The following is a 26,272-nucleotide window of genomic DNA, read 5'->3' as shown; positions in this document are numbered from 1 at the left end:
GCATATTGCTCGACAAGTCAGTTCTGGTAGACTCTTTGCCACAGAAGACGCCTAGGGCGTAGCCCCGCCACCTGGGACTTCCAAGGCTTATATCGACGGCCATCTTTTACCCAGTACCCGGCTTATACATGCAATTGTATTGTGTTTTTCAGCTCATCTATCTTCGGAGACTAGAGGACAATCAAAAAAATGCCTCCATATATTTTACAATTTCTTGCTGGCTTGCACCAATGCATAAAGACAGCTAATGTTCCCGGACCACCAAGCCGCCGAACGCAAAAAGCTCAAAGAGTGGGTTTCGATTTTCACGTAGAACAGGTGGTAGGCGACACGGGAAAGTGAATACCAAACACCGATAGTGTTGATAGTCTCATTGGGTAGACCGGCGTACAAGGAGACGAGGACTAGATCGTAAGGTCAGTACAGTGCAGCAATTTCACAAGATGCAGGTTCATCATAAACCCAATCAATAACAGAGACTTCCACATACTCGCCGCAACAAACAAAGTAAACCCTTCTTGCACATTGGCATGTGCCGACGTCTGTCGCTTAAGCTGGTCAAGGGCGCGACGGGTAATCTTTCCCGACTGCACGGCCGCCTCGCCGTACGTAGTCAAGTCCTCACGCGGGTTGACATTGTGATCAAGACCCAGACGGATCTTTGCGCCTCGTGGACTTGTCAAAATGTATGCGAAGAACCAGTTCGCCACCAACAAGGCCGATGCGTGGTTCGCGGCTACCTGTCCAGGGGCGGCGCGGAGACCGAGAGTTGTTAAAAGGGCACTGTGAGAGTTAGTCTGGGGTTTCTCTTTTTTTTTTCCTTGTTAGTGTATATGAGTACTCACGACATTCTTGAATATTAGAGATTGTGGAATGTTAGAGCTGTTTCCCCTGACGAATCTTTTTTTTTTATGTCGAGATTCTGTTTCTAAGAGGGGCCGAGGCATGAGATCATTCTCCGCCGATCTCGCACATCCAACAGGCTTACAAGGGGGGTCCACTTTTGAAAATATTGCACTTTCATTCGTTTTCTCCCCTTTTATACTATTTATTAGTGCGATAGCTCTACCCGCAGTTTCTCGTCCCGATTTTGGCTATCGACAACTTGGGCGCGGTAAGGGGTGCTTTCAATCGGTATGCGCTCGAAAAGGCTCGATTGGGGAGAGAATGATGGTGGCACTTATTGCCCGTGTCTATTCCACTGTTTCACCGTCGGAACTTAGCGTGAGGATTTGAGACATGGCGCTTTGACAGGTCTGGCTTTCCATGTTCACCGGTTCATACAGGGAGCCGAGCAGATCTCTCCCTGACGTTAACCAACGTTGCCTTACTCCCCCACCACGGCACAATCATTTCAGGGCTCAACCAGGAATGACGTCCCAATTTGCTCGAAAACTCATCTTGGGTATTGAGGTGTACTCCGTACTTGTGTAGGCATTGGAACGAGCGACCCACATTGCCTTGGCATCCCTTGTGTTCACGATTTTTTAAAGAGCGCGTTCATAAATTACTTGCTTGGCGGAAAAAGTGCCCTTGAAAGAACCTCTAGGCTATCAAGGATAGAAAATTACAAGGCAGTGAGATAGTAGTTTGAAGGCAAGGTTATGTTTGAACATATATATATATATCCACCTGAAGCCATATATGAGTCGCTGTGACGATTACCCGGTATGCCAGGCTAAAGTTTCCTCCAAACATGCTATCCAGAGTCTAGTTCTCGAGAGTTGGATTATTAAGTGGTTGAGAGCCATTATGATTGATGTAAAATCATAGTAAAAGAGGGAATAGTATTTATACGGGAGGTAACTCTGGAGGTATCTCTGAGATCTTCGCAACCCTGGCAGCTCTACAAAATGAACGACAAAGTACACAAATTGGGGGTTCACACGGGGATTATAGTGAACTAATACCAAATACTGATATAGTGGAGATCAAGTAGTAAAATGTGCAAGTATCAGAACGTTTTTCATATTGAAACCAAGAGAGATGAACACCATAACTAGTGAATACATCTTTGAAGTTTGAAGCGAGGAAAAAGGAATTATCTAAAAGACTACCATAACAACAGGAATCAAAGAACTCTGATCTCTTCTCACCACCTGTGAGCCAACAAATTTTTTCACTATGTCCTGAGCCTCAAAAACCTGGCGCAGCTCATCTCCGAACTGGGTAAAATGCCCCCAGATTTCATAAATGAATGGGAACCAGAGAATCAGCCTTGACAGCACGGAATAGCTTTGCGCCATCATTGCTGCCCATTGTAATTTGTATGAGAGGGCCATGGGGGGCCCTCCGTCATGGGGGCATGAGCATTTACCCAGATTCATCACAGCTATAAAAATGTGGTACCGGTCCACGATGGACTTTAATTCCTCAATGTAGACTGTATCGCCGGTGAAATAGAAACCATTTCCGAAATTCCGAAATCGTCCCCAGTAAACTTACTCGAATGACCGAGCATACCGCGAGGAAGAGCCGCGTAGGATCAAACTCGCTCAGACCTAGACCTGAAAAGAGTCCCACATAAGGGGACCAAAAGGGAGAAATACGATAACAATAATCGTCTTCAGTGGAAATGTATGGAGCATGAGCTGTACGAGATAGATGATAATGACTATAAGCGCAAGGCGAACACGATCAATGTCTCGTGTATCTACCAAAAGACTATATGCTCACGGGATGCTACCTATTTGCACGTTTAGCATACACCTGCATGTTCTGAAATTCGCCGAATCTGTGGGGGTCCCCTACTCGCCGATGTATATACCTAAAGAGGTAAGGATTTTCATGTGTTACGAGTTTATATTTAGATCTTCGAGTTGCCCATCCATTCTCCGCACTTCCCAACCCCACCTTGGCTCTCTTGAACAACCTCGGTAACAAAATCAATATGCCGGAAGACCCATACTATGATCTCGGTTCATATCAATTACTCGTGAAGACAAGCTCTCCAGAGTGTCAACTCTGGTTTGATCGCGGATATCGCTGGGCCCAAGGTTTCAATCATGGAGAAGCTGCCCATTGCTTCAGGAATGCTATTACACATGACGAAACTTGTGCCATGGCATATTGGGGTCTTTCCTATGCCATTGGACCTAACTACAACAAGGCCTGGATTCGATTTGATCGCTCCGACTTGCTTAAATCCACCACCGAAGCCCGGCTCCTTCTTCAAAAAGCTCAAACATACACTACCCAAGAAACCCCAGTGGAATTTGCTCTAATCGAGGCACTGAAAGCTCGATTTCCACAGTCGGAAGTGATACCTGAGGACCTTCGCTCTCTGGATCGAAGTTACGGGGAGGCTATGCGTCCGGTGTACGAAAAGTTTTCACATGATCTAGATATTGCCGCTCTCACGGCAGAAGCCTTGATGTGTTTTACTCCGCGTGCTCTGTGGAACCTTGATACTGGAGAGCCTACCGGTCATCATACTGTACTAGCTCGTGAGATAATCGAGAAGGCGATGACCCTTCCAGGGGGGCAGAACATCCCGCGTTATGCCATCTCTATATTCATTTGATGGAAATGTCCCCTTATCCAGAAATCGCCTTGCCAGCAGCCGATCGGCTACGCTTTTTAATGCCCGAGGCATCCCATATGCTGCATATGCCGACACACATCGATATCGCCTGTGGTGATTATCGCAGAGCTGTCGATTCAAACCACCAAGCTATGCTTTCCGATGATAGGTTCTTTGCTCGGTCGGAAGGAACCAATCTCTATAAGTTATACCGGGCGCACAACATCTACGTGAAACTATATAGCGCCTTGATTTCTGGTCGCTCCAAGGAAGCGCTCTCTGCGGCAAATCGTCTGCCTGGAATACTTACCACCGAGGTGCTTGCTATTTCTAGCCCCCCGATGGCAGATTGGGCTGAGAGCTTTCTAGGTGCGATTGTTCATGTTTTAGTCCGATTTGGCCGCTGGGAAGAAATTCTTCAAAATCTTCCGATACCAGAGGACAAGCAGTTGTACTGTTCTACAACGAGTATGATCTATTACGGTCGAGGTATTGCACTTGCGGTGCTTGGTCGGGTTGATGAAGCAAAGCTCGAGCAAGCCAAGTTTGAGGCGGCGAAAGCCTTCGTGCCGAGAACGCGTCTTAGTAGCCTGCCAGCTCTGGAGGCCGATGTACTGAATGTTGCATCAGCTATGCTGCAAGGTGAGATCCAGTATAGAGAGGGAAATTTCGAAGCTGCATTTCGGAGCTTGCGAGAGGCCGTTGCTCTGGAAGATACTCTCCCTTATTCGGACCCGCCGCCTTGGTTGCAGCCAACTCGGCATGCGTTGGGTGCCTTGCTCTTAGAGCAAGGCCATTTTGAGGAAGCGGAACTAGTATACCGAGAGGACCTCGGACTAAGCGACAGCCTACCCAGGCGCAAAGCAAGATTGAATAATGTTTGGGGACTTCATGGTCTTCATGAATGCTTGACCAAGACCGGAAAAATTGGAGAGGCAAAAGTAATCGGCATCCAGAAAGACCTAGCTTTAGCCTCTGCGGACGTACCCATTGCTGCTTCATGCTTCTGTCGTCTTTCTACCTCGCAGACAATAAATGGTCTTCAGCTCGAAAAATCGGAATGCTGCGCCTGAAAGACTCGGAAAAATCCCGAAATACCAAGAGCTGATGTTTGTCACTTTTTGAAATGAGTGCGACAAAGATAAAACATGAAAATAAAAATAGAAATAAAATACCGGAAAAGCTAAATAATGGCTACAAGTTCAATATCAAGTGGATATACATGGCGACCTCCGGATCCTCTAGGGTTGATCTAATTATTCATTGAATAATCTTGGAATACTATTCCTTTGACCATCTACTCCGTACTTCCAGTCTAATCCCCTATTGTTTGTAATATAGTCCGGATTTAGACTATTTCTTACTAAAAACGCCCCGGTGGGCTGTAAAGACCGGGGAAAGCCCACCGGCCCCACTATATTGCCCCTCTTTATATATCACATCACCATATCGCATCTGGAGAAAGGGATCACACTTCTATACTTGATCATCCTTCCATTCTGCCAACCTCAAACCAACCTTGAATAAACCCCAGACCTCTATCTCTCATCATGTCTTCCGTCAAATCCTTCCGTGAACTCATCGGCATCCCCCCTTCCTCCGCTTCGACTACTGATTCAACTCTAATCATCATCGACGCTCAAAACGAGTACGCCACAGGCCTCCTCGCCGTTGAGAAGGTCGCCGAATCTCGCAAGGTCATTGCCAAGCTGCTCGAAAAATACCGACAGGGCAACGGCAAGAACATCGTTCACGTCGTGCACGAAGTCCCTGCCGGTGCACCTGTCTTCACTCCTAGCAGTGCTCTCGCACAGGTATTTGAGGAGCTTACGCCCAAGGAAAACGAGAAAGTGGTCACAAAGAACTTCCCTAGCTCGTTTGCTAAAACCGATCTTCATGAGTACTTGCAAGGACTAGGAGAAGTGGGCAAGAAGATTGTACTAGTTGGCTACATGTCGCACGTTTGCATTTCCACTACAGCACGTGCTGGCAGTGAGCTTGGATATGATGTGGTCGTTGTACGCGATGCTGTCGGTGATCGTCACATTCCTGGTGCGGATGCGGAGACTGTCGTCCGTGTGGTTCTCAGTGAATTGGGCGATGGCTTTGCCACAATTGTCTCTGAAAGTGAGATCAACTAGACATCGGTCTATTGCATATACAAGTTACATAAACAACTTCAATACTGTTATCTAAATTTAACCGGTCTCGTCATTTTTCTGCAAGTAAGATGCTTTTGAATTAAACTAGAGAGACTCCTTGTATTGCAGAGTATTCGTGCGAGACCTTGCAAGAGTTGATTACTACTAAACCTGTCATAGATGTAGGGGGCACTATATGAGTAATATTTTGATAGAAAATTAGATATGGCTATTGATGTTTCTTTCTCCCACTAGGCTTCTTCTCATGCCCGTTTTGCTACCGAGATTCAAAGCAACGGGACTCTAAGATTTAGCCGAGTTGTAAAGCCAGAAATTCTCCATTGACTCAATTCCACCAATTTTCGTCAGTTTCTAATAACGTTCCACTTTGAGAAACCCAATTGGTAACGCCAGGGTCATCTGATCTATCTCTTCGAGAATATATCAACAAACGTCGAGCCAATTCCGGGTTCGAACTAGCATCCCAGAGATTCTTCTCGTCTGGCATGGGGAACTGTAGATCGGAGAGGCGTAAAACTCGACTATCAGTCCCATCAGACTCTCCTAAACTCCCCCTCCCACAAAGCCGAGAGACTTTGTACAAGGCCAATCCAAACCTTTTGATTTCTTCAACCCCCACCCACATACAGGTAAGGGATTCCACATTTCGGTACCTTGTAAGCATATTAGGGTAGTAGAAGATATTGTTTCGCAGACAGGTTGCAACCAGAGCGGAAAAGATTTGACGATCGGAGACACTCAGGACCAGGCCGAGGTTAAGTTCGAGACCAATCGGGGTCGACAGTAATGAAAATATGACACAGAGAAGAATGCCTTGGTAGGTTGCAATCGGCCATCGTGAACTCGGGCTGTCTAACCCGTCGTTATCTTGCTCTCCTTCCACGGGCGATCGAGCCCAATTGTCCTGCAAATCGACGGTTAATGAATTGAAAGAATTTTGCCTGTGAGCAACTTACTTGTTGTTCCGAGATTGCTAGTTTCAGTTTGGAGTGTAAGTTCCGAGCACCTTCTTGTGCTGCCGGGCTCCCACTGACCCAGAGACCGATCATTATCACAGCCTGAAGCAGCAATTGGGGCTCGTCAGCAACACTGAAGGTATGTCGATGCAGAATTGGCCAGTGTTGATGAAAATTTGTGAAGTAAAGATGTATATAATGGTCCACTTGGGCGATATGCCCGATGGGGGTATTGATCCGATCTGAAGTGTTGATCCGATCATCCCCACTGCCACACTCCCAAGGTTCTTCTTCTGGATCTGGCTGAGCGGGCTCTAGGTGAACTGGATCATCAAAGAGACACAATTGTCCCTTTAAGGAACACTCTGTGCATGGAGAGCCTCCCTGGCACCGTGCTTTGGTCGTACGACATCTTATGCAGGCCTGTGTGGCGCGAACAAGAGAGCGTCCGGGGTCTTCATGATCGCGACGGATATGACGTCGAAGACTGTCACTATAAAGATATTCATTATTAAATGAAGCCAATATAAACTTCACAGATCACTCTACCTGCGAGAAAAGACGCGGTCACAAATAGAACATGTGCGAAGATGACTTCCACGATGTTGCGCTTCATGGCGTCGGAGATGTTCTTTACGACGGTAGGCTGAGGTACAGCCGGGGACTTGGCATTGAAACCTGGGCATATTCAATCACTAGAAAGCTGAAAAAAAAAAGAAAGAAATTGCCGTGTGAACACAAGTATGTTCAAGCCCACCGGATGCACAGTCAGCCCACCGGATCACCTGGGCAGGTGTGGAGTAACCTCCGTGAAGATGTTGGTGCCTAAGGTATAAGGCATACATGAAGTTGTCTCTTCTTGTCTCGTCTGGCCTCGTCTTGCTTCATCTCGCTTCATCTCCTCCCCGCCAAATTCCATACAAAAAAGGTCAATTCAATGGGGTCTGTGAATAACCCTCGGACCTATTAATTCCCAACCGTAACCAACGCTATGCATTTGATTTCAACAATCATCTTCGGGCTTGGCAGCTCCTTGACTCCGATCACCGTCCTCGCTGGCGCTCTCTCAGCATCAGGGTAAAACTCATTCCACATCGCGTTCATGCCCACATAATGGGCATGAATGTTGGTCAGGAACACCGTTGCATCAATAATACTTTCGACTCCGTTTCGGCCACCGCTGGCGTGCTTGATAGTAGCCTCGATGTTGTGAAGAGTGGCCAGGGTCTGCTCCCGGATGTCGAAGCTTACCGTCCCGTCTCCATTATCTTTAATGCCAGCGAATGTGCCATCTGGACGTCTGCAGGCCGTACCGGATACATAAAGAGTGCGAACCTGGGTGGCGGGAGCGAGGCGGCCGTGGGGATAGTTGGCGAGGCCTGGGTTACCGGAAGGCACGATCACGGAGTCACCGTTGGCTAACATGGCGAGGGCAGTAGGAAGATATGGATGAATGTTTTGGTAGTGGAGTGTGACAATAAATGAGGGGCCTTTAGACTAAATCGATAAGTCCCAACATTTCGGCGAAATATCAAGATGCCGGCGATCAGGGATGTGATGACGACTATTAACGCTTGGATCTCGGGCACAGCGCTTAATGGGCAGCTTATTAATTCTTAGTTTAGAGCTGACGATCTCATATATCTGTCAACGACAGGGGTTAGTGCTCGGCGAACCTCCATTTTGCCGCCTTGTGTAGTGCCCACAAAACCCAGTATGCATACACGGCTGGAATTGAAGGCAACAAAACTTACAATAACCTGTGCGAATTATTCAAAAAGTCCATCATGGCAGAACTTTCGACATGCCTTCCATTGACCAGAGAGTCCACCCTCAAGGCCCATGAGCTGATCAAACCTCTTATCCACCGCACTCCGGTGCTCACCAGCAGGGCATTGAACGAAATGGTATCAACTCCCCAGGCTCAAGGGAAGGGAGATAGCCAGCCTGCAAAGCCGGTCATACGCCTATGGTTCAAGTGTGAGAACTTGCAGCGCATAGGAGCTTTCAAAGCCCGCGGTGCATTCCACGCCATCGAGAGGCTGAAGCAAGATCCTAGCTTCACCGAGAGTGGCGTTATGGAAAAAGGGGTCGTCGGATTTAGTGCAGGTGAGAAGGCATCTATCTCCTCTGTCTCCTTCATGTCGCAGCGCTAAGCCTCGTCCTTGCAGGTAATCATGCCCAGGCACTCGCTCTCGCTGCTAAGGAAAGTGGTATCCCAGCATACATCGTCATGCCTGACACGACGCGGCCGAACAAGATCGCAGCTACGAAGGGGTATGGGGCCAACGTGATTGTCTGTTCACGTTTCGAGCGAGAGACTACCGCCGCCAGGATTGTTGCCGAGAAAGGCGCACGTCTTGTACCACCCTTCAATCATCCAGATGTCATCCTTGGACAGGCCACTGCCGGTCTGGAACTCCAAGAGCAAGCCGACAATCTCGATGCTATCATCGCGCCCTGTAGCGGTGGAGGGTTATTAGCAGGTACTGCGCTCAGCTGTGAAGGGACGTCTATTCGGGTCTTTGGTGTTGAGCCCGAGTTCGAAGGTGCTGACGACTGTCGACGCGGGTTCCTTACGGGCGAGAGGGTCACGAGTGTCAACACCAACACCATCGCAGATGGACTGATCGGCGTTGTTGGCGAGATCCCCTGGAGCGTCATCTATGAGCGAAAGCTCGTTGATGGCATGTTTGCCGTGTCTGAAGAACAGATTCTCGAGGCAACAAGGCTGATATTGGAGAGGCTCAAGATGGTCGTAGAGCCTGCTGCTGCAGTAACACTGGCGGTGGCTTTATATAATGAAGAGTTTAGGCAGATGGTAGAGAAGGAAGCAGGCGAGAAGGGTTGGGACTTGGGACTAATTTTGAGCGGTGGAAATGTTAGCGCTGATGGACTGGCAAAGCTGTTCGGATAGTCATGGATTTGAGAAGCAAAATAGAGATTTACCCTTCTATCAATGCATGCGAGATGACTCTTATTGTGTACATGTGTGGCTATATCTATAGGCTATACAGTATCACCCGAGAACCTGTCCTACATCGGTAATCATCAAACTACATTTCTGGCAGATACACTCTGCTCCAGTTCACGCGACGAACCTTTGGTCGACACCCTTTCCAGCGAGCCCCTGTAGCTAGCTCCCTCGTTGCGTAGCATCATCGTGTCTGTCCCCTCGCCTTCTTGATCACCAGTATCAGAATAATGGCGGTGGTTCGAGGCACAGGAAAACCGGTTGTTTAATATAACAGAGTGGCCCCGGCGATTCACCACGCTGTTGTTAGGAACAGGTTCATTTTCAGATAGAAGAATGACTTCCACCGGGTGGTCTCGGATAGTAGGAACTTTAAACCACTTATAGAAGCAGTTCAGGACGGGTATAGACATCCCATGGATGACGATGGAGAAGAAGACAAGCCAGTATACCACTAAAATCAAAGGTCAGTATATATCTTCATTCTTCATTGAGTAGAAGAATATCATACCCGGAGTCATAGCTACAGTCAAGTTGTTGATCTCCGTATCACTCTCTCCAGGATCTGGTAGCAATCGTCGCGCATACTCGACATATGAAATAGCGCCAACTCCTAACACTGGTTAGTATTGCACTTGACATAGAAAATCAAAATATCTTCGGGATAACATACCAATTGGGGCAAAGTATCCCATAAACAAGGCCTCTTTCCAATTTTCGCAGACCTTAGGCATGAATCGATATCCCATCATGATCGCCGGGATCCGACGAAATATCAGAATCAAAAATCCGAGCCCGACTAGTCGGGCGATAGTGATTCCATTTTGATTGGACATGTGAAGTTGGTCCCATGGCATGATAGCACCGAGGAACATGAAGGTCCCAATGTTCAAGATATTTTCGATTGTGGAGTTGAAGGAGTCATGCCTCTCTTCGACTTCGAAGTGGTAAGACCCATCCCAGTTCAGTGCACAGCCGGCAATAAAGCAGGCGAGGGTTTCATCAGAGCCAAAACAGCCGCAGGTACCGACGATAAACAACTGCAAGGTATCCTATCTTAGCATATGCTCCACTGTATCTCAAGAATGACTTACACCCAGCGCAACTGGATATGAGAAGAAACTCTCCTTATCAATCCAACGTCTTCGTATATTATTAGCCAGTTTCTTCAACTGATGGCATATATGTACATACCTTTTCGAGGCCAAGTTCAAGGCTTTCCGGCTCAGGAATCCGATCAGTACACCATATCCAGCACCCATGACCAGCATGTACAACACTCCCTCAACAGCCCAATGAGCCAGAGCTCGGCCTACATCTCCACCCAATCGGCCTGTATCTGGCTCACCAATCCAATCACGGCTCTGTTTCCCATGACCAGCTGTTGTCTCCACACCCGGGGTATCGGCATAACGAAGAATGGCAATGGAGAGAAGCAAGAATGGAAACCCGAACCCGTCATTCCCACCTGCCTCGGCTGAAATAAATTCTCGGAGGCGTCGTCGAACGTATTGATCTGCAAAGGGGCCCTTGGCGATCGCTTGTGAAAGCACCGGGTCGATACATATAACACACGATCCGACGATGAGAGAAGTCAACTATGTGAAGGTTAGTGTGGGCGTATGTCAAATTGAAGAAAATGAACGCACAAACGATAGATTAGGGATCATTAATCTGATACATGCCGACGTCATTAGCCACTGAATCGTCATCAATGGCAGTAGGCAGATGGTGAGTTCGACCAGATGAAGCCGAATGTATCGTTTCGGTAGCTCGTAACCAACTTTAACCATAGCGATACCAATCACCAACCTAGTCAGTCCCTAGCATTATTAGCTTGATGTTCTTCTTTGCAGCGAACCGACTTACATAGGCAATGTCGCCAATTTCACCACCATCGCTGTCGGCCTCTCCTCCCCACTGACTGACATTGACTAACTTCGCACCGAAGGGCCCTATGATAGTCCCAACTATAAAAGAAGGTACTAGATATCATCAGCGACCGATATTCGATAGGATTGAGTGAGGACATACAAGCTTCACCAAGGTACCATTTTTGCTTGATTTTCAAAGCGATAAACCCGAAAACCAAGACGTATATTCCTAAAGCTATTAATCAGAGAAAATACTAGATATGGCATTTCAGGTCTTACCTGATAATGAAAGCACAACATTAAGACTACTAATATCCAGAATTGGGTGTAGCATCATGTTCCCGCAAGCGAAGAACCGATGTTATGAACAGAATACAAAATAGTGATACAGGCCTTTGTAAATCGCTCGAATGTCGACATGACTACGGAGTATTTCCTTGAAGAATGCTCCCTTTTTCGTGTCTGGGCTTACCATTCGAGGTTTCTTATCTTGTTGACCTCATCCGCAGCTTGCATACATCCCGGAGCAAGGGATGTACTGTTTACGCGTCATATATTGAGCGCAAATACTTTCGCTCAAGAACATGTCAAACTGCGTTGAATGGATATTATGAGTTTCATTCTCACACAAAGGTTAGAAAGAAAAATTAGGGGGATAATAGGATATGCGTGTGACTTTTAGACATCCAATAAATGAACGCCACAACAGTAAAATGAATTTATACCACTTAACACTTGAGCCCTATCTTATTTTCGCCACAATTCCAATATCTTGCTGCCTGGTATACTACAACGTACTCCGTACTCCGTAGTGTAAGAAGCACTTGATCAATACAAAAGTACATTTCTTTTTGTGCTGCGCCACCCCCATTTTCCCTTCGGACCGGCCCACCCGACAAGGTGGGAGGTCTAAACATTCACTTACGAGTCAGGGGCTAATTAAGAGAGAGAGAAACCTGTTAAATGTCGCAAATGAAATAAATCGCATGTTTAGCACGGAGCACGGGGGTATGTATTTTGTATTATAAGCGCCCTACAATCCAGGCCCAGAATGCTCCAATTTTAGAACAAGGGATGATAGCAGGGATCATGCCCAGTTCTGCCAGTTCTACCATATTTGTATCGGAAATAGTTTCAACCCGTTATAATATCACTATGCCAATGTCTTCTAGAAGGTCTTGGCTTGTCCTAAGTGGAGCATATGTAGGTTCCCCTGATACTCAGATATAGATAGTTTCGAGTATACCATGAGATTCGTGTTGTGCTGTCCATCACGTTGTCATCTAGATGCCTCAAAGTAAAAAAAAATGAACGCAGAGCCCAACTTGAAACAGCGTGGAAGCCCCCTTTTTACCAAAGCGCGCATCATGATGTCCGTTGTAAATGCCTCATAGCTCTATCACGCGATTTAGATATGAGATATTTTTCCACGTCATGAGAAAGAATATAAATTCAAGACAGTCTGGCCTAGTTGATCAGTATCTTAGTATTCCAATTTCAGTATTCCAGTTTGAATCTACATATCTCGTTATCTCATTGCATCATGGGTTCTATAGAAGGAGTATCCAAACCGCTTTCTGAGCGGACAAGCGACTGCACTTATGTCTATGGTACCCGATTCGCCACCATGGCCTTGCCATCACATCAACTTCCGGACGGAGGGATGCCAAAAGAGGTGGCTTACCAGATGATCAAAGATGATTTGGCCCTGGATGGTCAGCCAATCTTGAAGTGAGTATGCTCTTCAATTATCCTAAAACAGTACTGACATATGGTTATAGTCTTGCCAGTTTTGTGACCACATACATGGTATTCCAACTGCTCGTCTTCCAGTTGACCGACACTAACACGATAATAGGAAGATGAAGCCCTCAAACTCCTCGTCGAATCATCAAATAAGAATGTCATCGACCATGAAGAATACCCCAAATCCGTCGAAATCGAACACCGTTGTCTGAACATCCTCGCCGACCTATTCCACTCCCCAGTGTCCAAAGGAAATCCAACTGCCTTCGGCACGTCATGTATTGGATCTTCCGAAGCCATCATGCTCGCAGTATTGGCAATGAAGAAACGCTGGGAAGCCAACCGCAAAGCCCAGGGGAAAGATTTCTCCAACCCAAATATCATCATGAGTAGCGGTGTACAAGTCTGCTGGGAAAAGGCAGCCAAATACTTCGATATCGCCGAGAAGCTGGTCCCATGTACGGAGACGCGATACGTGATTGACCCAGTTCTAGCAGTCGACATGGTCGATGAGAACACCATTGGAATCTGCGCAATTCTCGGCACGACGTACACGGGCCAGTACGAAAACGTGCAAGCTATCAGTGAACTTCTCCTTGAAAAGGGACTGGACACGCCTATTCACGTAGACGCTGCCAGCGGTGGATTCGTGGCTCCATTCGTGAACCCGGATCTAGTATGGGATTTCAAGTTACCTAACGTTGTCTCGATCAATGTCTCTGGACATAAGTACGGACTTGTAAGTATATTTATTAATCACCCAACTCCAATACAAGCTCAGTATGCTAATTTACACAGGTCTACCCCGGAATCGGCTGGGCCCTCTGGCGATCACCAGAGTACCTCCCTGAAGACCTCGTCTTCAATATCGACTACCTCGGCTCCGAGCAACTGAACTTCACCATGAACTTCTCCAAACCAGCATCCCACATCATAGCCCAGTACTACCAACTCATTCGACTCGGTCGAAGCGGATACACCAGCATTATGAGAAACCTCACGAAGACAGCCGACTACCTCACCAGCCAACTGCAAGAAATGGGCTTTATAATCATGAGCGAAGGGAACGGACACGGTCTACCAGTCGTGGCATTCAGATTGAGTCCAACGCAGAACGTCATCTTCGACGAATGGGCACTTGCGCGGAAACTGCGCGAAAGGGGATGGATCGTGCCTGCTTACACTATGGCAGCTGATTGTACGGAAATGGGGATGATGAGGGCTGTTGTCAGGACGGATTTCAGTATGGGACGGTGTGTGAGTCTGGTGCGGGATATACAGGATGCTCTAGGGGATTTGGCCGGTGTGGAGATTCGGAATATTCAGCGGTATCAGGCGTGAGTATACTTCTTTTGGACTTGATCTATGAGGGGAGCTTGGCTAATCTTTGTGGTTGAATAGGTTGGTTCAGAGTTATGTTTCAATTTCGAGGAAGAATTGGATTGATCGGGCTTCTTCTCGGATTGTCAGTCAGGAAATGGGGAAAGAGATAGAGGGTATTTGAGGGTTTGAATTGGCTTGTTGTTCTATAGATGATATAGGTTGCAAATGGTTACTTGTTATTCTAATTAATATTCAAATATGTCAAAACCCATGACATGTATATTGTTGTAGGAAGAAGCGTGATGGCTGACGACGGGATATCATGGCATAGAAAGGCTGTATTCTTGATCTAACAAAAATATTATGACAAAAAGAATATATAGTTGGTCATGAGAGTGGGGTTTGAGAAGGGGAGAGTAGAGACACAAGGTCACAGGGCATCAAGCGCTGTCATTAACATTAGAATAATACATAATTCATGGGAATGTCGGAAGGTTGCTAGATAATCCAGCATCCCAATCCCACAGTTCGCGGCCAGTGTAGTCCAATCCATCAAACCAACCTCCTAGATCCATTGGCTGGGATATGTCAGCACAGCCCTGAAAAACATCTGAGGAATAATAACTTACTGTAAAATCACTAAAGTCAGTCGATAGAAGTGACGCAGGATCAATATCACTTGGTGTGGCCGCGGCTGGTGTTGTCCCCGAAGGAATGGAAGTCTGAACAGGAACATAATTAGGTATGGTAGACACACATCTATAAGCGGAGATACCAACCTGGACGGGGCGATTATCAACAATAATCTTAGCCTCCTGATATGTAAGACCATTCAGGATCTCCCTGCAGATGCGAACGGATCTCTTCGAGGCCGTATCAACATTACACATAGGATCCTCACCCTTGATGCGCGATTTCACCGAAGCGATGATAATATTCAAAAAGAAGTAAGCCTTGCATCCCTTCCCACCAGTACCAATGCGTCTCCCGAAATTCTCAGCAGTGCGTTCGACAGCCTGCATCATCACGTTTTGCTGAGACTGAATCATGCTCATGAGCACGCTGGAGTTGACACCATCCATCCCGGATGTAGCAGATGTACTCATTTCATTAGCTTGGAGAGACAGCTCCACGCATGCGGTGATTGCAGCGTGGAAGGTTTCGTCGCGGAACATGCCGCTTCCCAGCTGGGTGATGTGTGGGTAGAAGATGTCGTCTATCGAGAGGGGGAGTTCCATCTGAGAGAGAATGCCAAGGGATTCTTCGAGGCAGATTTTGCGGGAGTAAGAGCATTTGGGTAGGCGGGCGACACTGAGTGAGAAGGGGCGGTGAAGGGCGAGGAGGAATTTGCGCATGATGAAGAGATGGAGGGATTGGGCAAATCGGTGACGTTCTGATTCTCCCGGGGCGATACTGAGGGCGTTGTCGTCAAATAGAGAGGATGCATATTGCATGGAGCGGGATAGTTCATCACCCATTCGCAGGGCGTCGTCGTAAGATAGATTAAATCGGAGAGCGTTAATTTTTTTGGCGATTCGATAGCGTAGTGGGAGGGTCTTGGTTAGGAGAGCTTGGTAGAAATTTTGGGTATAAAGGGCAGTACTGAGCGGAGCAGGATTATTCTCCATGTCCGGTATCAAGTCCGCATCATCCCAGTTGGACGGTGGATCGCAGTCGCATTCGTCTAGGTCAACGGACGGCGGAACGCCACGGTCGAGAGAGATCTTGAGGTCCAGCTCGACGATAGATGCCCAGAGACGACGGCGCAGTTCAGAATAGAATGGACGAGCCTTGTGGAAGCGAGTCGGATCGCGATGTAGACCCATCGTCGTCGCAGACCGAATCAGCGACCCGGCTGAGGCCCAGGCTACATCCCCATCACTGGCAACTCCGAGGCGAGCTACCAGAAGAAGGGTTTGGGTCTGGATCATTCGGAAGTCGATCTCTGGGCTCACAAATGTGCACGATATGTATGACTGGACTGCCATAATCCACTTCATGGCCGGTTTCTGGAATATGTCTCGGTCGTCTTGGCCTGGAGGTGGGACATAGAAACAACTGCCAGCAGCCATCACGGCGAGTAACTGAGCGACGAAACCCAGGTCGATTGGCTGGGTGTTGGCCCAATAATCAGCATACTGACTCAAGAAAGTTGGCATGTGCAGGATTCGATATGTCGTCTCGAAAGTGTCGAGGTATAGCTGAAGTAGATGGTCTGCCACATTTCTCTGGGGAACCATTTCATTCAGGTTGAAAGCCTGCTCGCGGAAATTTTGTTGGTGATCCTGTGTTTCGCGCGACCAAAGCTCCGTCTTGAACTTTTTCATGTCAGTGTACTCTTTATCTTTTCCCTCTCCACGACAACGAGCACGGCGCATGAAGGCGCCAATCTCTTGGAACTACAATCAATTAGCAAATCAATCATACAATACATTGTGAAGGATATAGGATACTCACGAAGGAAAGCGTAGTGGTATAATGACTGCGACCGAAATAACGAGTCCTGGTCTTCTTCCCGCGGAAACTCGAATCCGGCAAGAATCGCACGCGGTCATCAACACCGACATTTTCAGAACTATTAGCTGTATCGACTTCAGAGAAGACATCACAAACCGAGGTCTCCGGCGTCTGCAGATGAGACGACTTGCCGAGCGAATTCTCCAGAACTCGCAATCGAGTCCGGAGCTCATGAATCTCATCGGGATGACCACGCTTGGAAACGCGATTTGAAGTCGAATTCGGCCCCAATTTCGAATCGAAGACGAACATCCCGCTTTTCCGCCCGGGCTGCTCTTCCACGCCATATGGTAATTGCGGGGGCGACATACGTCGCTGAGAAGGTTCAGATACACTAGGTTGAGCTCCAACAAAGACGCATTGGGCTGTTGTCTTTGAGCGAACGCATTGCCCGCAGGGCAGAGAGCGGTCACATTTTAATTTACGCTTGCGACAGACTGTACAAGACAGGGGCGGGCGGCGACGACGCTGTGGAGCGCGAGATTGATTTTCTGTCTCTTCCTGATCTGGAGAGAAATGATCATGATTATTCTCCATTTTCACGACCGTCAGGGAATTTTGATTTCAAATTGATTTTCCTTTGTTCGCAGGAAGTCCTAGCGACGGCGCTAGACATAGGTGAGACGTTGGTGCCTTGTCGGAGATGGGGGGCACCTTTCCGAACTACCTGGCAACACTTGTATTCCAGGTCGGAAAATATGTGTCTCTGTGACAGTTAACAGATGGCCTTTGAAACAGTGACACGAGGGCTTAATTGACTTATATGTACTCTGTAGGATCTTGACCTTGGGAAGCTGCTTACTCGATACAGTATGTCCGGTCTCGGAGATACTCTTTCCGGCAGTGGTGGAGTTATCTCCGAAAGAAGCTGATTGATAAATCGAGTCAAGCTTTGCCAATATGTGACTCATTGCGGATTCGGCTTGAGACCTGCATAGATTTCGATTAAATTGGAACAAATTTAGAACTAATTAGACCAAATGATACTCCCCCGTGGACCCTCTTTGGATGGGGAAGATCCAAAAATGAAAGTCGAGACAAAGTCACGTGTTCACCTGGGCAGGCATCAGTTTTATTATATAAGCTTAACGGGTTGGCCCCGGGACCCGCTATTCACTTCTTAGCACTTGGCTTTCTTCTATTATCATATTGATCCAAGGTCAAAATATATACATATGTATGAAATTAACAAGCTTCACTTTTGATATGTGTATACGCAACGCTATGCCAAATGTACATCCCAAATCGAAGAAAATACCGAAAGTCATCCAACTAATCCCTACTTCGACCGCCAAAACGGCTTCATAACAGACCGGACATAAACTAGCAGATATACCATCAAGTAATTCGTCACGGTAAAAGCAAGGAAGATACCGAAATACGGCCATATTTTGGAAGAATCAAGACCGATTCCAGACAAGTACTACAAACACAGATTAGCATCCATTCCAGGTGAAACAAAACAAGCTCCAGGGAACAAAACTCACATCATCGCCAAAACTATATTCACAATATCCACACTCGCCCATCCCATCCGGGTTGGAGAGATACCCAACACCCTTCGCATCAAGCCACGCGCCCGCGTATTCACTGCAAGTAGTGTTGGGCGGACTCTCAAAGATGGTTAATTCAGTCTGGGAGCAGACAACAGCGGTACCACGGAGGACAGAAGTAAGCACACCACCAATCCAGTAGGTAAACGGCGTAATGTAGTACATCGTATACTTCCAGAAGGCAGGCATCTGGGATTGCGGACGGAGAATACCGTTGAAGAGCTCGCACATGATGATAAAGAAGGGCATGAGGGTAGCCGCGATCATTGAGTCGGCGCTATAGATTGACAGCATGTATTAGTTGATCAGATCACAGCAAGAAATATGTGGCGCTGGGATATATTAAACTCACCTTAGAGCTGCGATCCACTGACCCCACGAGGTCGCGAATAGGAAGAAAAGGAAGAACATCAGGAAACAGTATCCCGCTGCAAAGCCGAGTGGGAGTCCCACCATGAAATAGTATATGACGAAGAATACTACCCCGCCGATGACGGAGTAGGGGATCTCGGAGATGATTTGAGCTGTGCAGAATGCTACCCAGCCGTATACACCGCTCGGGCCTTCTCTTGCTAACCAGATATCGCGGTTCAGGATGAAACGCATGGATATAGCGTTGATAAACTCGGGGACGAGCATCAGGACAAGGAAACAGGAGAAAGCCTTCGACTGGAGGTCCGTGGTACTGTTGCCGATCTGGAGGTAGGTGAGGCCGTTGATGAGAGCGTGGATGAAGGAAGAGTAAAGACGCGAGTAAGGGTACTCGGCAGTGCGCCAATACTGGCGACAGGTCCGTTGAGTGAGAAGTTTAATCTGCTGGCTGATAGGGGGTAGCCTTGGAGGCAGAGAAGGGGAGCGGGTATTCTTGTCAGAGCGGATTGAGGCGATTTCATTCTTGACTTCGGCGAATTCTTCTGAGTTGCGCCAGATATCTGCCCAGTTCGTTTGCTTTCCCGAGGACTTCATGCCACCGACGACTACTTCAATAAGGAAGTCGGCCGCATTGGTGACCTTTTCCGGAATGTTGCCGTGTCTTGCGAAATACTCGAAGATTGCGTGGCCGGATTCGCCGACTGGCCCGAAGTAGTATGTACATCCGCCAGGGCTCAGGGCTAGCACACGGTCGAACTGATCTTGTTAGTATTGATTTGTGATCAGGGTGTTAGGTGCTTACCTCTTCGAATTGCTGCTGGTTAGCTTGATGAATGGTGCAGAGGACCGCCAGTCCCTGGTTAGCCAGACGTCGAAGCAGAGCAACGATACTAGTTGCGCCCTGGCTGTCCAGTCCACTTGTTGGTTCATCCAAGAAAAGAAGGAGGTTTGGCCGAGCACACAGTTCCACTCCAATAGTAACACGCTTTTTCTTCTCGATGTCCAAAGAACCGATCACGGCATCTTGCAATTCAACCAGGTCCAATGTATGAATCACGGTCTCCACATATGCCAGCTTTTCCGCCATTGGAACTTCATGGCTTTGTCGGAGCAACGCAGAGAACTCGAATGCTTCTTTGATGGTGCTGCTTTCGTCGTGGATGTCCATCTGCTGGCAATATCCGATCTGACGGTTGAAGGATTGGTCAATTGACCGGTTGTCCACAAATAGAGACCCGGATAAAGTGCCGGGGCTGTCTCTTTGGGTGAGCGCAGTCAACACTAAAAATCGTCAGAAGGCAAGCAATGAATTCAATTCATCGGGGTTCTTACATGTAGACTTGCCTGCTCCCGAAGCACCAACGAGAGCTGTCAAAGACCCTGGCTTGCAGTATCCACAGACGCCATCCAAGATCTTCCTAGTCTCCTTGCCAATTTTCACATTGAGCTCCAAGTCAGACCAGGAGAAGGTAGACTCGGTAGCTGTAAGTGTCTGATCATGCTTTGTTTCATAACCAGCAGGTGGCGCGGCAGTATCAACGGAGACCGGCGATTTCTCTTCATCGGGCTGAACCTTCTTCTCCCGCTTGAGGAGCTTCCGCGAGCTCTTGTACTGGATAGGACCAGCACTGTCCAGCTCCCACTCAAGCACCTCACTCAGCCAGCAAGTCATTCCAATGAAGACGACGGTGAAGAGACACAGAATCCCGAAATTGCGCCAGACGTTGCTGTAGTAGAATCCATATTTCACAGCCAGATAATCATCGCCGTTCACGACAGTGCTACCAACCTGACTACCAGCATAGGCACAGGTCTGGTATGCGAGGTCCGTATATTCCGAACCGGATGGAATAATGGATGCGGCCGCGCAGGTGAAGTTAATGTTGTGGAACTCCGCTGCCATGATTGATTCGTATGCATACAGGGCAGGAGTTGTATAGGCTAGCCACCCAACCCAAGGAACATCTTGAATCATCTTATCGACGGAGAGAACGTAACCGCCGAACACAATGCAAAACATAACAGAAACTCCACAGTAGCGGAGGGCCACTTCAAAGTTCTGGGATAGAGCGGCGAAGACACGGAATTGGGCCGTCAGGCAGATTGTGGACATGTAAATGAAAAGGTAGTCGATGAAGAAGGGACCGGCCTGGAAAGGTTAACACATCTATATTTGCAGTGAGAGTCCGAGATTACTCACATCAGACCGTAGACCGGACAGGAAGTACATGACAATCAAATACAAGAACGTCAAAAGCGTAGTTGTCACCATATCTGAGAACACGCGAGCCAAACACACAGCGCTGGGTCTCACAAACGCGAATTTCTTCTGTCGGCTCAGGATATCACGACCTTGCATAGCGTCTTCCAATTCCGACATCTGCAGCCAGGCAAGCAAAATGGAAGAGTAGAAAAGCACACCTCCGCGAGAGTACATACCATCGGTAGTCTGAGGCTGATCGTAGAACATAGATCCAATCAATAACCCATAGATCACACAGGAAATCAACTTGATATAGAGCGGGCCCATATGGCCTTTCAGCTGCCACATCTGCCGCTTGGCGCAAAGAACGACCTGTCGGAAGAGCGAAATCGTATATGGTGACTTTGACGAGACAAAGCGTGACTTATCACTCTGCATGGTCTTCTTGAATTCCTCCACGCTATCGCACTCCGAATCCGCCGGGGCGGAAGACCGACCAGTGAGTTTCTGATGTTCGTAGGTTTCGACAGCCGTCTCGATATTAGCGAACGCGGCACTCTGGCGGAAAGCGGCTTCAAGTTCGATGGGTCCCTTCGGTGTGCGGTTTTCCCATCCAGCACGGAACCGCCGTCTTTCAGGCAGAGTGATGCTAGTCAGGAAATCCGAAGTCGTCTGCATATCAGCGCACTCGTAGCCCAGATCTTCAAAGTAGGTCTTTGCCTCGTTGGCCGGTCCTTGATATAGCATGCGGCCCTCATCAATGAGCAGCACCTTATCCACCAGCTCGTAGATAGCATCTGATGCCTGGTACAAGGTGAGCAAGGTTGCTTTGCCACAGGTATCAGTCATGATACGCAGACTGCGTGCATAGTCGAGTGCCGAGGACGCATCCAGTCCTCTGGTAGAATTATCCCAACATGCTACCGATGAATCGGTAGCGAGAGATTCAATGATGGAGATACGTTTGCGCTCTCCTCCGGACACACCGCGGATGTACTCATTTCCCACTAAGGTGTTCATGGTATGCGACATCCCAAAAACACGTCCATAGATCTCCAGGTACCGGGGAATCCTCTCCCGGTAGCGCTTGGGGGTCTTACTCTGCAGTGCAAACTCGAGCGTTTGGCGCACGGTCAGGGTTGGGAAATGCACGTCATCCTCGGGAACGTAAGCCACGACGCCACGATAGTGCTTCCTTACTTCATCTGGGCTAAGACCAGAGTAATCAATTGAGCCCGTGACACCCAGAAAAGAAGAGTGGTGACCCGCAATAGTTCGGAGAAAGGTCGAGCAGCCGGCGCCAGGACGGCCCAGAACGCTATTTAATTCAATCAGACTAAATTCGGTTAAGGATGGGTTGGAGTTAATTTTCCTGCTTACAGCATGATTTCCCCGCTCTGCACGACGCCGGAAAAGTCCCGAATCAGCGGACGCCCATGCTCGGGCTTTTTCTTTGCGATCCATGGCTGGACCGTCCACTCATAGATATCCTGTAGGGTGAGGGTACGCCACAGAGCTGTTGCGACGGTCTTTACATCTGCGTGGGAGTCCCCGTCCCCCCAGGTTGAGAGGGATTGGAAACAGACTCCGAGGTTGGCTGGTTTCTTACCCTGGACTTGTTCCTCCAGGAACTTATCGAAAGAGGAATGCGGTTCCGGATACTTGGGGTCCGGGTGGGTTTGTGCTGTTAGTGTGTGATGGATGTCGGCGAGGGCATCCTCGTCTTCATGTGAGACCTGCACTCTTGGAGGTTCATTGTTGTGTTTCTCCGTGGCAAAGGAAGAACTATGCTTCAGGTGGGGGTGAAGAGGAGCGGGCATATTAAAGCCTTTAGATAGTTCAAGAAAATCCCGAAGTCATGGTACTATATACGAAGAAATTGCACGATCTTGATTCATATTTATAAAAAAACAAGAACAAGAATAAGAATTTAGTTCAACCAAGAAAGAAAAAGGTACGACTCGACATCTCCCAAAAGGGAAGCCAAGGCTCATTATGATGCTCATGGGGATGACCAACCAATCCGGTGGGCGATGAAAAATCCGAATCGTCAAGATGGTGGTGGGCCGAAAGGAGATATTCTGACCATATATCGTCATAATAGCCAATGACAAGGGGAAAGTGGGTGCGAACCATGGTCTTTTTTTTTGGTTTATCACGATTACTTTCATTACTTTCGTTGCTCTCATCAATTTTGGCAGTTATTCGGAGAAAAGCTTGCAATATAAAAGGACCGAAAAATTTCCGCGGAATCCGCGGGCACCGCGCGATTGTTTTGCAGAAAAAGGAAGCCAAGGTGAGAAAAAGGATCCACCGAACCAGTTCAGAGGCCATGTTGGAAGGCGATCTTTATTATAGCGGGTAACTCGTTAACCGTATAATTATATATAGGTGGACTATGGACTATGACTATCTACCCTAGTTAGGTCTATATGGTCTAGAATTTTAAGACAGTCCTATACATACCTGTAGGTATAATCCATACATAGTATTTTTCAGTCTATACCAACATTCAGATGGGTTACACGTATATATGTCACACTGTGTTCCAAGACACCTGCATTGTCATACACAACAGGTTCATGCAGTGTCCAAATGTCCAAATGTCCAACCCCCGCACTCGACTTTGACTTTTTGACTTCCCACTGACACTTGCACCGGAGAATTTCTCACGTGGGATTAGTAATACGTTTATGCCTCAGGTATCAATATTTGTAATATACGGAGTAGCCCTGGAGGTATGGGCTATGATCATAGTCAATCTCATACAGACCATATATGTATACTAGTGATTGTAATCAAATAAAAGATCGCTCAAATTAAAATATTGTTAAATAACAACTAATACCAATGTTAATATAGGCATATACCTAGGTACGTATCAAACCTCATCCCCAAAACCATATTCAAGGTTCCCATCCTACTTCCTAATCCAGTCTAGCGCCCCCAAGCTCCAAGCTCCAACCTTGGAGCCTCAACTTCCTTCTCTCTCCTGTTCCGCCCAAAATGCAAACACTCTACAACGCTCTAATCCGCACCCACCACATAACCTCCCGCAAAAAAGTAGCCGCCCTCAAGCGTGCTGCAGACACACATCAATGCGCCGTACTCCTGCGCTCCGGCGGATGTCCGGGGATCATGTACGTGGAGGGCGGGAAGGAGCCGGTGGAGAGCTGGGTGGACGTTGTCCGTCGACTGCGATATAAGGACTTCCAGTTGGTTACAAGGCCCGGGGTTGTGGAGGAGGAGTGTGAATGTGGAAAACAGAGGACTGGAAACGGGAACGGGGAGAAGAAAGGTGGGAAAGAGTTGGATCTCCCATTGGGATTGGATGAGGTGGAGAGTGTTAAGGAGTTTGGGGGCATTATGGCGAAGAGGGGGTGTGGAATTGGTGGAGGAGGGGGATGGGATATGCTTGATCACTTCATGGGGATGGAGTTGCATTTGTGGTGTTTGGGTGTTTTGTATACTACTTTTGGAGATATCCAGTCAATTTTTGATTTTTGATACCAGACTTGTCGTTGATTCATGACTTCTCTTTACGGAGTTAATATCCCAAACGCCATAATCTACCTATATGCTACATATCTATACAATTGAATCACGGCCCTGGTCCCGCTCAAACCGGCGCCGGATAACTGAGCAGCTTGCAGATATCCTACCAACAGTTAGCAACCAGCCAATTCATCCTCATTCCCAGAAACTAGAAACTAACATACCTTTCGTTGCCTCCGATATTTATCATATAGCATCTTCCAAATCTCCCGGTCCCGACACCCACTCTCCTGCGGCGTGCCGGGATAATTATCACACTTCGGCTGCTCTTCTGCCAACATTTCCTGTGGCCACATAATCCACGGCTTCGGCAACGGCCAATCCGAAAAGTGCACAAACTTAGCCTGCGCCAGGACATGATCAGGATCCCACACCTCATCATCATTCCCCAGGAAATTCCGATGATCCTTCGTCCGGAACTCGCCGCTCAACAGACCATATTGTCGATGCGGGAGGACCATCGCCGAGTCCCCGTACCGCCTGTTCAACAGTTCCATATCATACCGGTGGTCCGTCAGGTTCAGATCGACTTGACCGTTCTGAGCGAGTGTAGTAACCTCGGTCAAAGCAAGGTATTCGCGGAGAGAGGGCTCAATGACGACCAGCAGTGACGAGAGCATTTTGTCCGGGAGAAGCCAGTAGGCACGTGGCATGGCGGCAGTGGTAGGTGGGAGGAAAAAGAGCTCGTCCATTGTCTGTAGGAGGAGAACGTCCGAGTCGAGATGGATAACGCGGTCGTATTCGTGCTCGCCGAAGGCCATGAGCTTGGCGGTGCTAGTATCCCACGAAGCCCTAGAACCGGAGACTATGAAATGGGGTTGACATGTAAGTAGGTGTGTTCAAGAGGCTAGGGCGATTCTAACAACGGCAGTCCAACTTACCTGCTGGATCCTGAACTCCCTCGATCTTAATCGGAATCAGCACCACGTTGTACTTGTGTTTAGCTTCAAGTAGCAACTGGCTGACGCGATCATACTCATCCTCGACAACGAGGTCCCACTCCTCCGGGTAAAACAGCACGCGATCCGCCTTGCTGCCGAGTCTGTGCAGAGCCTCGAAGACCATCAGGCAGTTGCACATGTAGACCTCGTTGGTTGCATACTGGGTATAGGCAAAGCGCGACCAGTCAACTTCGTCGTAGTGGATATGGGGTAAGGGCAGCGGTGGGGGACGTTCACGGCGTTGCCACAGGATAAATAGGACGATAAGGGCGACTGCGGCCCATGTTCGGACACGTCGTAACTGGCGCTTGACTATGGATAGACATGGTTCGTCGGGGATATCGAAGAAGTCATCTTCCGAGGCATTGGAGCTCCGTCGGTAAGGGAAGACGGGTTTGTTGGGCGGCATTGTTGGAGTGTGAAGCTATTGACGACGCAGTGGGGATTTGGATAGATGCACGTGATTTCTATGTCATCGGTAATATCCATATTTGGAATCTTTAAAGGCCGAAACAAGCTTTCCAATGTTACAGACTTGAGATGCACTGTTATACATACTAACTAACTAGTGAG

The 26,272-nt window shown here is 48.0% G+C and overlaps 12 protein-coding genes across 12 annotated transcripts; 5 read left to right on the top strand and 7 right to left on the bottom strand.

The window, feature by feature from the left end:
• Window positions 1-204: 204 nt before the first annotated feature.
• N7487_003456 (MAPEG family protein) lies at window positions 205-850 on the bottom strand (the record flags this gene model as incomplete). The annotated part of the gene is made up of 3 exons (XM_056871203.1): window positions 205-404; window positions 491-783; window positions 846-850. 3 exons carry the CDS (start codon window positions 848-850, stop codon window positions 205-207), a joined length of 498 nt encoding a protein of 165 aa, XP_056735987.1.
• Window positions 851-2,890: 2,040 nt separating this feature from the next.
• Window positions 2,891-4,596, top strand: N7487_003455 (tetratricopeptide repeat protein; the record flags this gene model as incomplete). The annotated part of the gene is made up of 2 exons (XM_056871202.1): window positions 2,891-3,446; window positions 3,545-4,596. 2 exons carry the CDS (start codon window positions 2,891-2,893, stop codon window positions 4,594-4,596), a joined length of 1,608 nt encoding a protein of 535 aa, XP_056735986.1.
• A 477-nt stretch (window positions 4,597-5,073) lies between these two features.
• On the top strand, window positions 5,074-5,664 carry N7487_003454 (putative isochorismatase family hydrolase; the record flags this gene model as incomplete). The annotated part of the gene is made up of 1 exon (XM_056871201.1): window positions 5,074-5,664. One exon carries the CDS (start codon window positions 5,074-5,076, stop codon window positions 5,662-5,664), a length of 591 nt encoding a protein of 196 aa, XP_056735985.1.
• A 346-nt stretch (window positions 5,665-6,010) lies between these two features.
• N7487_003453 (Zn(II)2Cys6 transcription factor domain-containing protein) lies at window positions 6,011-7,257 on the bottom strand (the record flags this gene model as incomplete). Its single annotated transcript, XM_056871200.1, has 4 exons — window positions 6,011-6,206; window positions 6,339-6,589; window positions 6,642-7,134; window positions 7,205-7,257. The coding sequence occupies 4 exons, from the start codon at window positions 7,255-7,257 to the stop codon at window positions 6,011-6,013; spliced, it is 993 nt and encodes a 330-aa protein (XP_056735984.1).
• Window positions 7,258-7,607: 350 nt separating this feature from the next.
• Window positions 7,608-8,066, bottom strand: N7487_003452 (RidA family protein; the record flags this gene model as incomplete). The annotated part of the gene is made up of 1 exon (XM_056871199.1): window positions 7,608-8,066. The coding sequence occupies one exon, from the start codon at window positions 8,064-8,066 to the stop codon at window positions 7,608-7,610; it is 459 nt and encodes a 152-aa protein (XP_056735983.1).
• Window positions 8,067-8,428: 362 nt separating this feature from the next.
• N7487_003451 (threonine/serine dehydratase) lies at window positions 8,429-9,558 on the top strand (the record flags this gene model as incomplete). Its single annotated transcript, XM_056871198.1, has 2 exons — window positions 8,429-8,750; window positions 8,813-9,558. The coding sequence occupies 2 exons, from the start codon at window positions 8,429-8,431 to the stop codon at window positions 9,556-9,558; spliced, it is 1,068 nt and encodes a 355-aa protein (XP_056735982.1).
• Window positions 9,559-9,692: 134 nt separating this feature from the next.
• Window positions 9,693-11,823, bottom strand: N7487_003450 (putative plasma membrane antiporter; the record flags this gene model as incomplete). The annotated part of the gene is made up of 9 exons (XM_056871197.1): window positions 9,693-10,069; window positions 10,127-10,228; window positions 10,289-10,655; window positions 10,710-10,758; window positions 10,810-11,213; window positions 11,265-11,427; window positions 11,477-11,600; window positions 11,650-11,718; window positions 11,769-11,823. 9 exons carry the CDS (start codon window positions 11,821-11,823, stop codon window positions 9,693-9,695), a joined length of 1,710 nt encoding a protein of 569 aa, XP_056735981.1.
• Window positions 11,824-13,032: 1,209 nt separating this feature from the next.
• N7487_003449 (uncharacterized protein) lies at window positions 13,033-14,789 on the top strand (the record flags this gene model as incomplete). The annotated part of the gene is made up of 5 exons (XM_056871196.1): window positions 13,033-13,220; window positions 13,271-13,298; window positions 13,348-13,974; window positions 14,034-14,572; window positions 14,637-14,789. The coding sequence occupies 5 exons, from the start codon at window positions 13,033-13,035 to the stop codon at window positions 14,737-14,739; spliced, it is 1,485 nt and encodes a 494-aa protein (XP_056735980.1). The 3' UTR covers window positions 14,740-14,789.
• Window positions 14,790-15,034: 245 nt separating this feature from the next.
• On the bottom strand, window positions 15,035-17,612 carry N7487_003448 (uncharacterized protein; the record flags this gene model as incomplete). The annotated part of the gene is made up of 4 exons (XM_056871195.1): window positions 15,035-15,136; window positions 15,188-15,280; window positions 15,338-16,957; window positions 17,016-17,612. The coding sequence occupies 4 exons, from the start codon at window positions 17,610-17,612 to the stop codon at window positions 15,035-15,037; spliced, it is 2,412 nt and encodes an 803-aa protein (XP_056735979.1).
• A 742-nt stretch (window positions 17,613-18,354) lies between these two features.
• Window positions 18,355-23,023, bottom strand: N7487_003447 (putative ABC multidrug transporter; the record flags this gene model as incomplete). Its single annotated transcript, XM_056871194.1, has 7 exons — window positions 18,355-18,498; window positions 18,563-18,905; window positions 18,981-19,756; window positions 19,803-20,281; window positions 20,333-21,149; window positions 21,201-22,521; window positions 22,584-23,023. 7 exons carry the CDS (start codon window positions 23,021-23,023, stop codon window positions 18,355-18,357), a joined length of 4,320 nt encoding a protein of 1,439 aa, XP_056735978.1.
• A 1,186-nt stretch (window positions 23,024-24,209) lies between these two features.
• Window positions 24,210-24,710, top strand: N7487_003446 (uncharacterized protein; the record flags this gene model as incomplete). Its single annotated transcript, XM_056871193.1, has 1 exon — window positions 24,210-24,710. One exon carries the CDS (start codon window positions 24,210-24,212, stop codon window positions 24,708-24,710), a length of 501 nt encoding a protein of 166 aa, XP_056735977.1.
• A 112-nt stretch (window positions 24,711-24,822) lies between these two features.
• On the bottom strand, window positions 24,823-26,108 carry N7487_003445 (uncharacterized protein; the record flags this gene model as incomplete). Its single annotated transcript, XM_056871192.1, has 3 exons — window positions 24,823-24,861; window positions 24,923-25,563; window positions 25,640-26,108. The coding sequence occupies 3 exons, from the start codon at window positions 26,106-26,108 to the stop codon at window positions 24,823-24,825; spliced, it is 1,149 nt and encodes a 382-aa protein (XP_056735976.1).
• Between the last annotated feature and the right edge of the window lie 164 nt (window positions 26,109-26,272).

This window comes from Penicillium crustosum (assembly GCF_028827405.1).
Source record: "Penicillium crustosum strain IBT 35664 chromosome Unknown utg000001l_segment0_segment0, whole genome shotgun sequence".
In the NCBI taxonomy this organism is placed as follows: domain Eukaryota; kingdom Fungi; phylum Ascomycota; class Eurotiomycetes; order Eurotiales; family Aspergillaceae; genus Penicillium; species Penicillium crustosum.
Note: the sequence above shows the minus strand (reverse complement) of the source record. Positions and strands in the feature narration are given on the sequence as shown.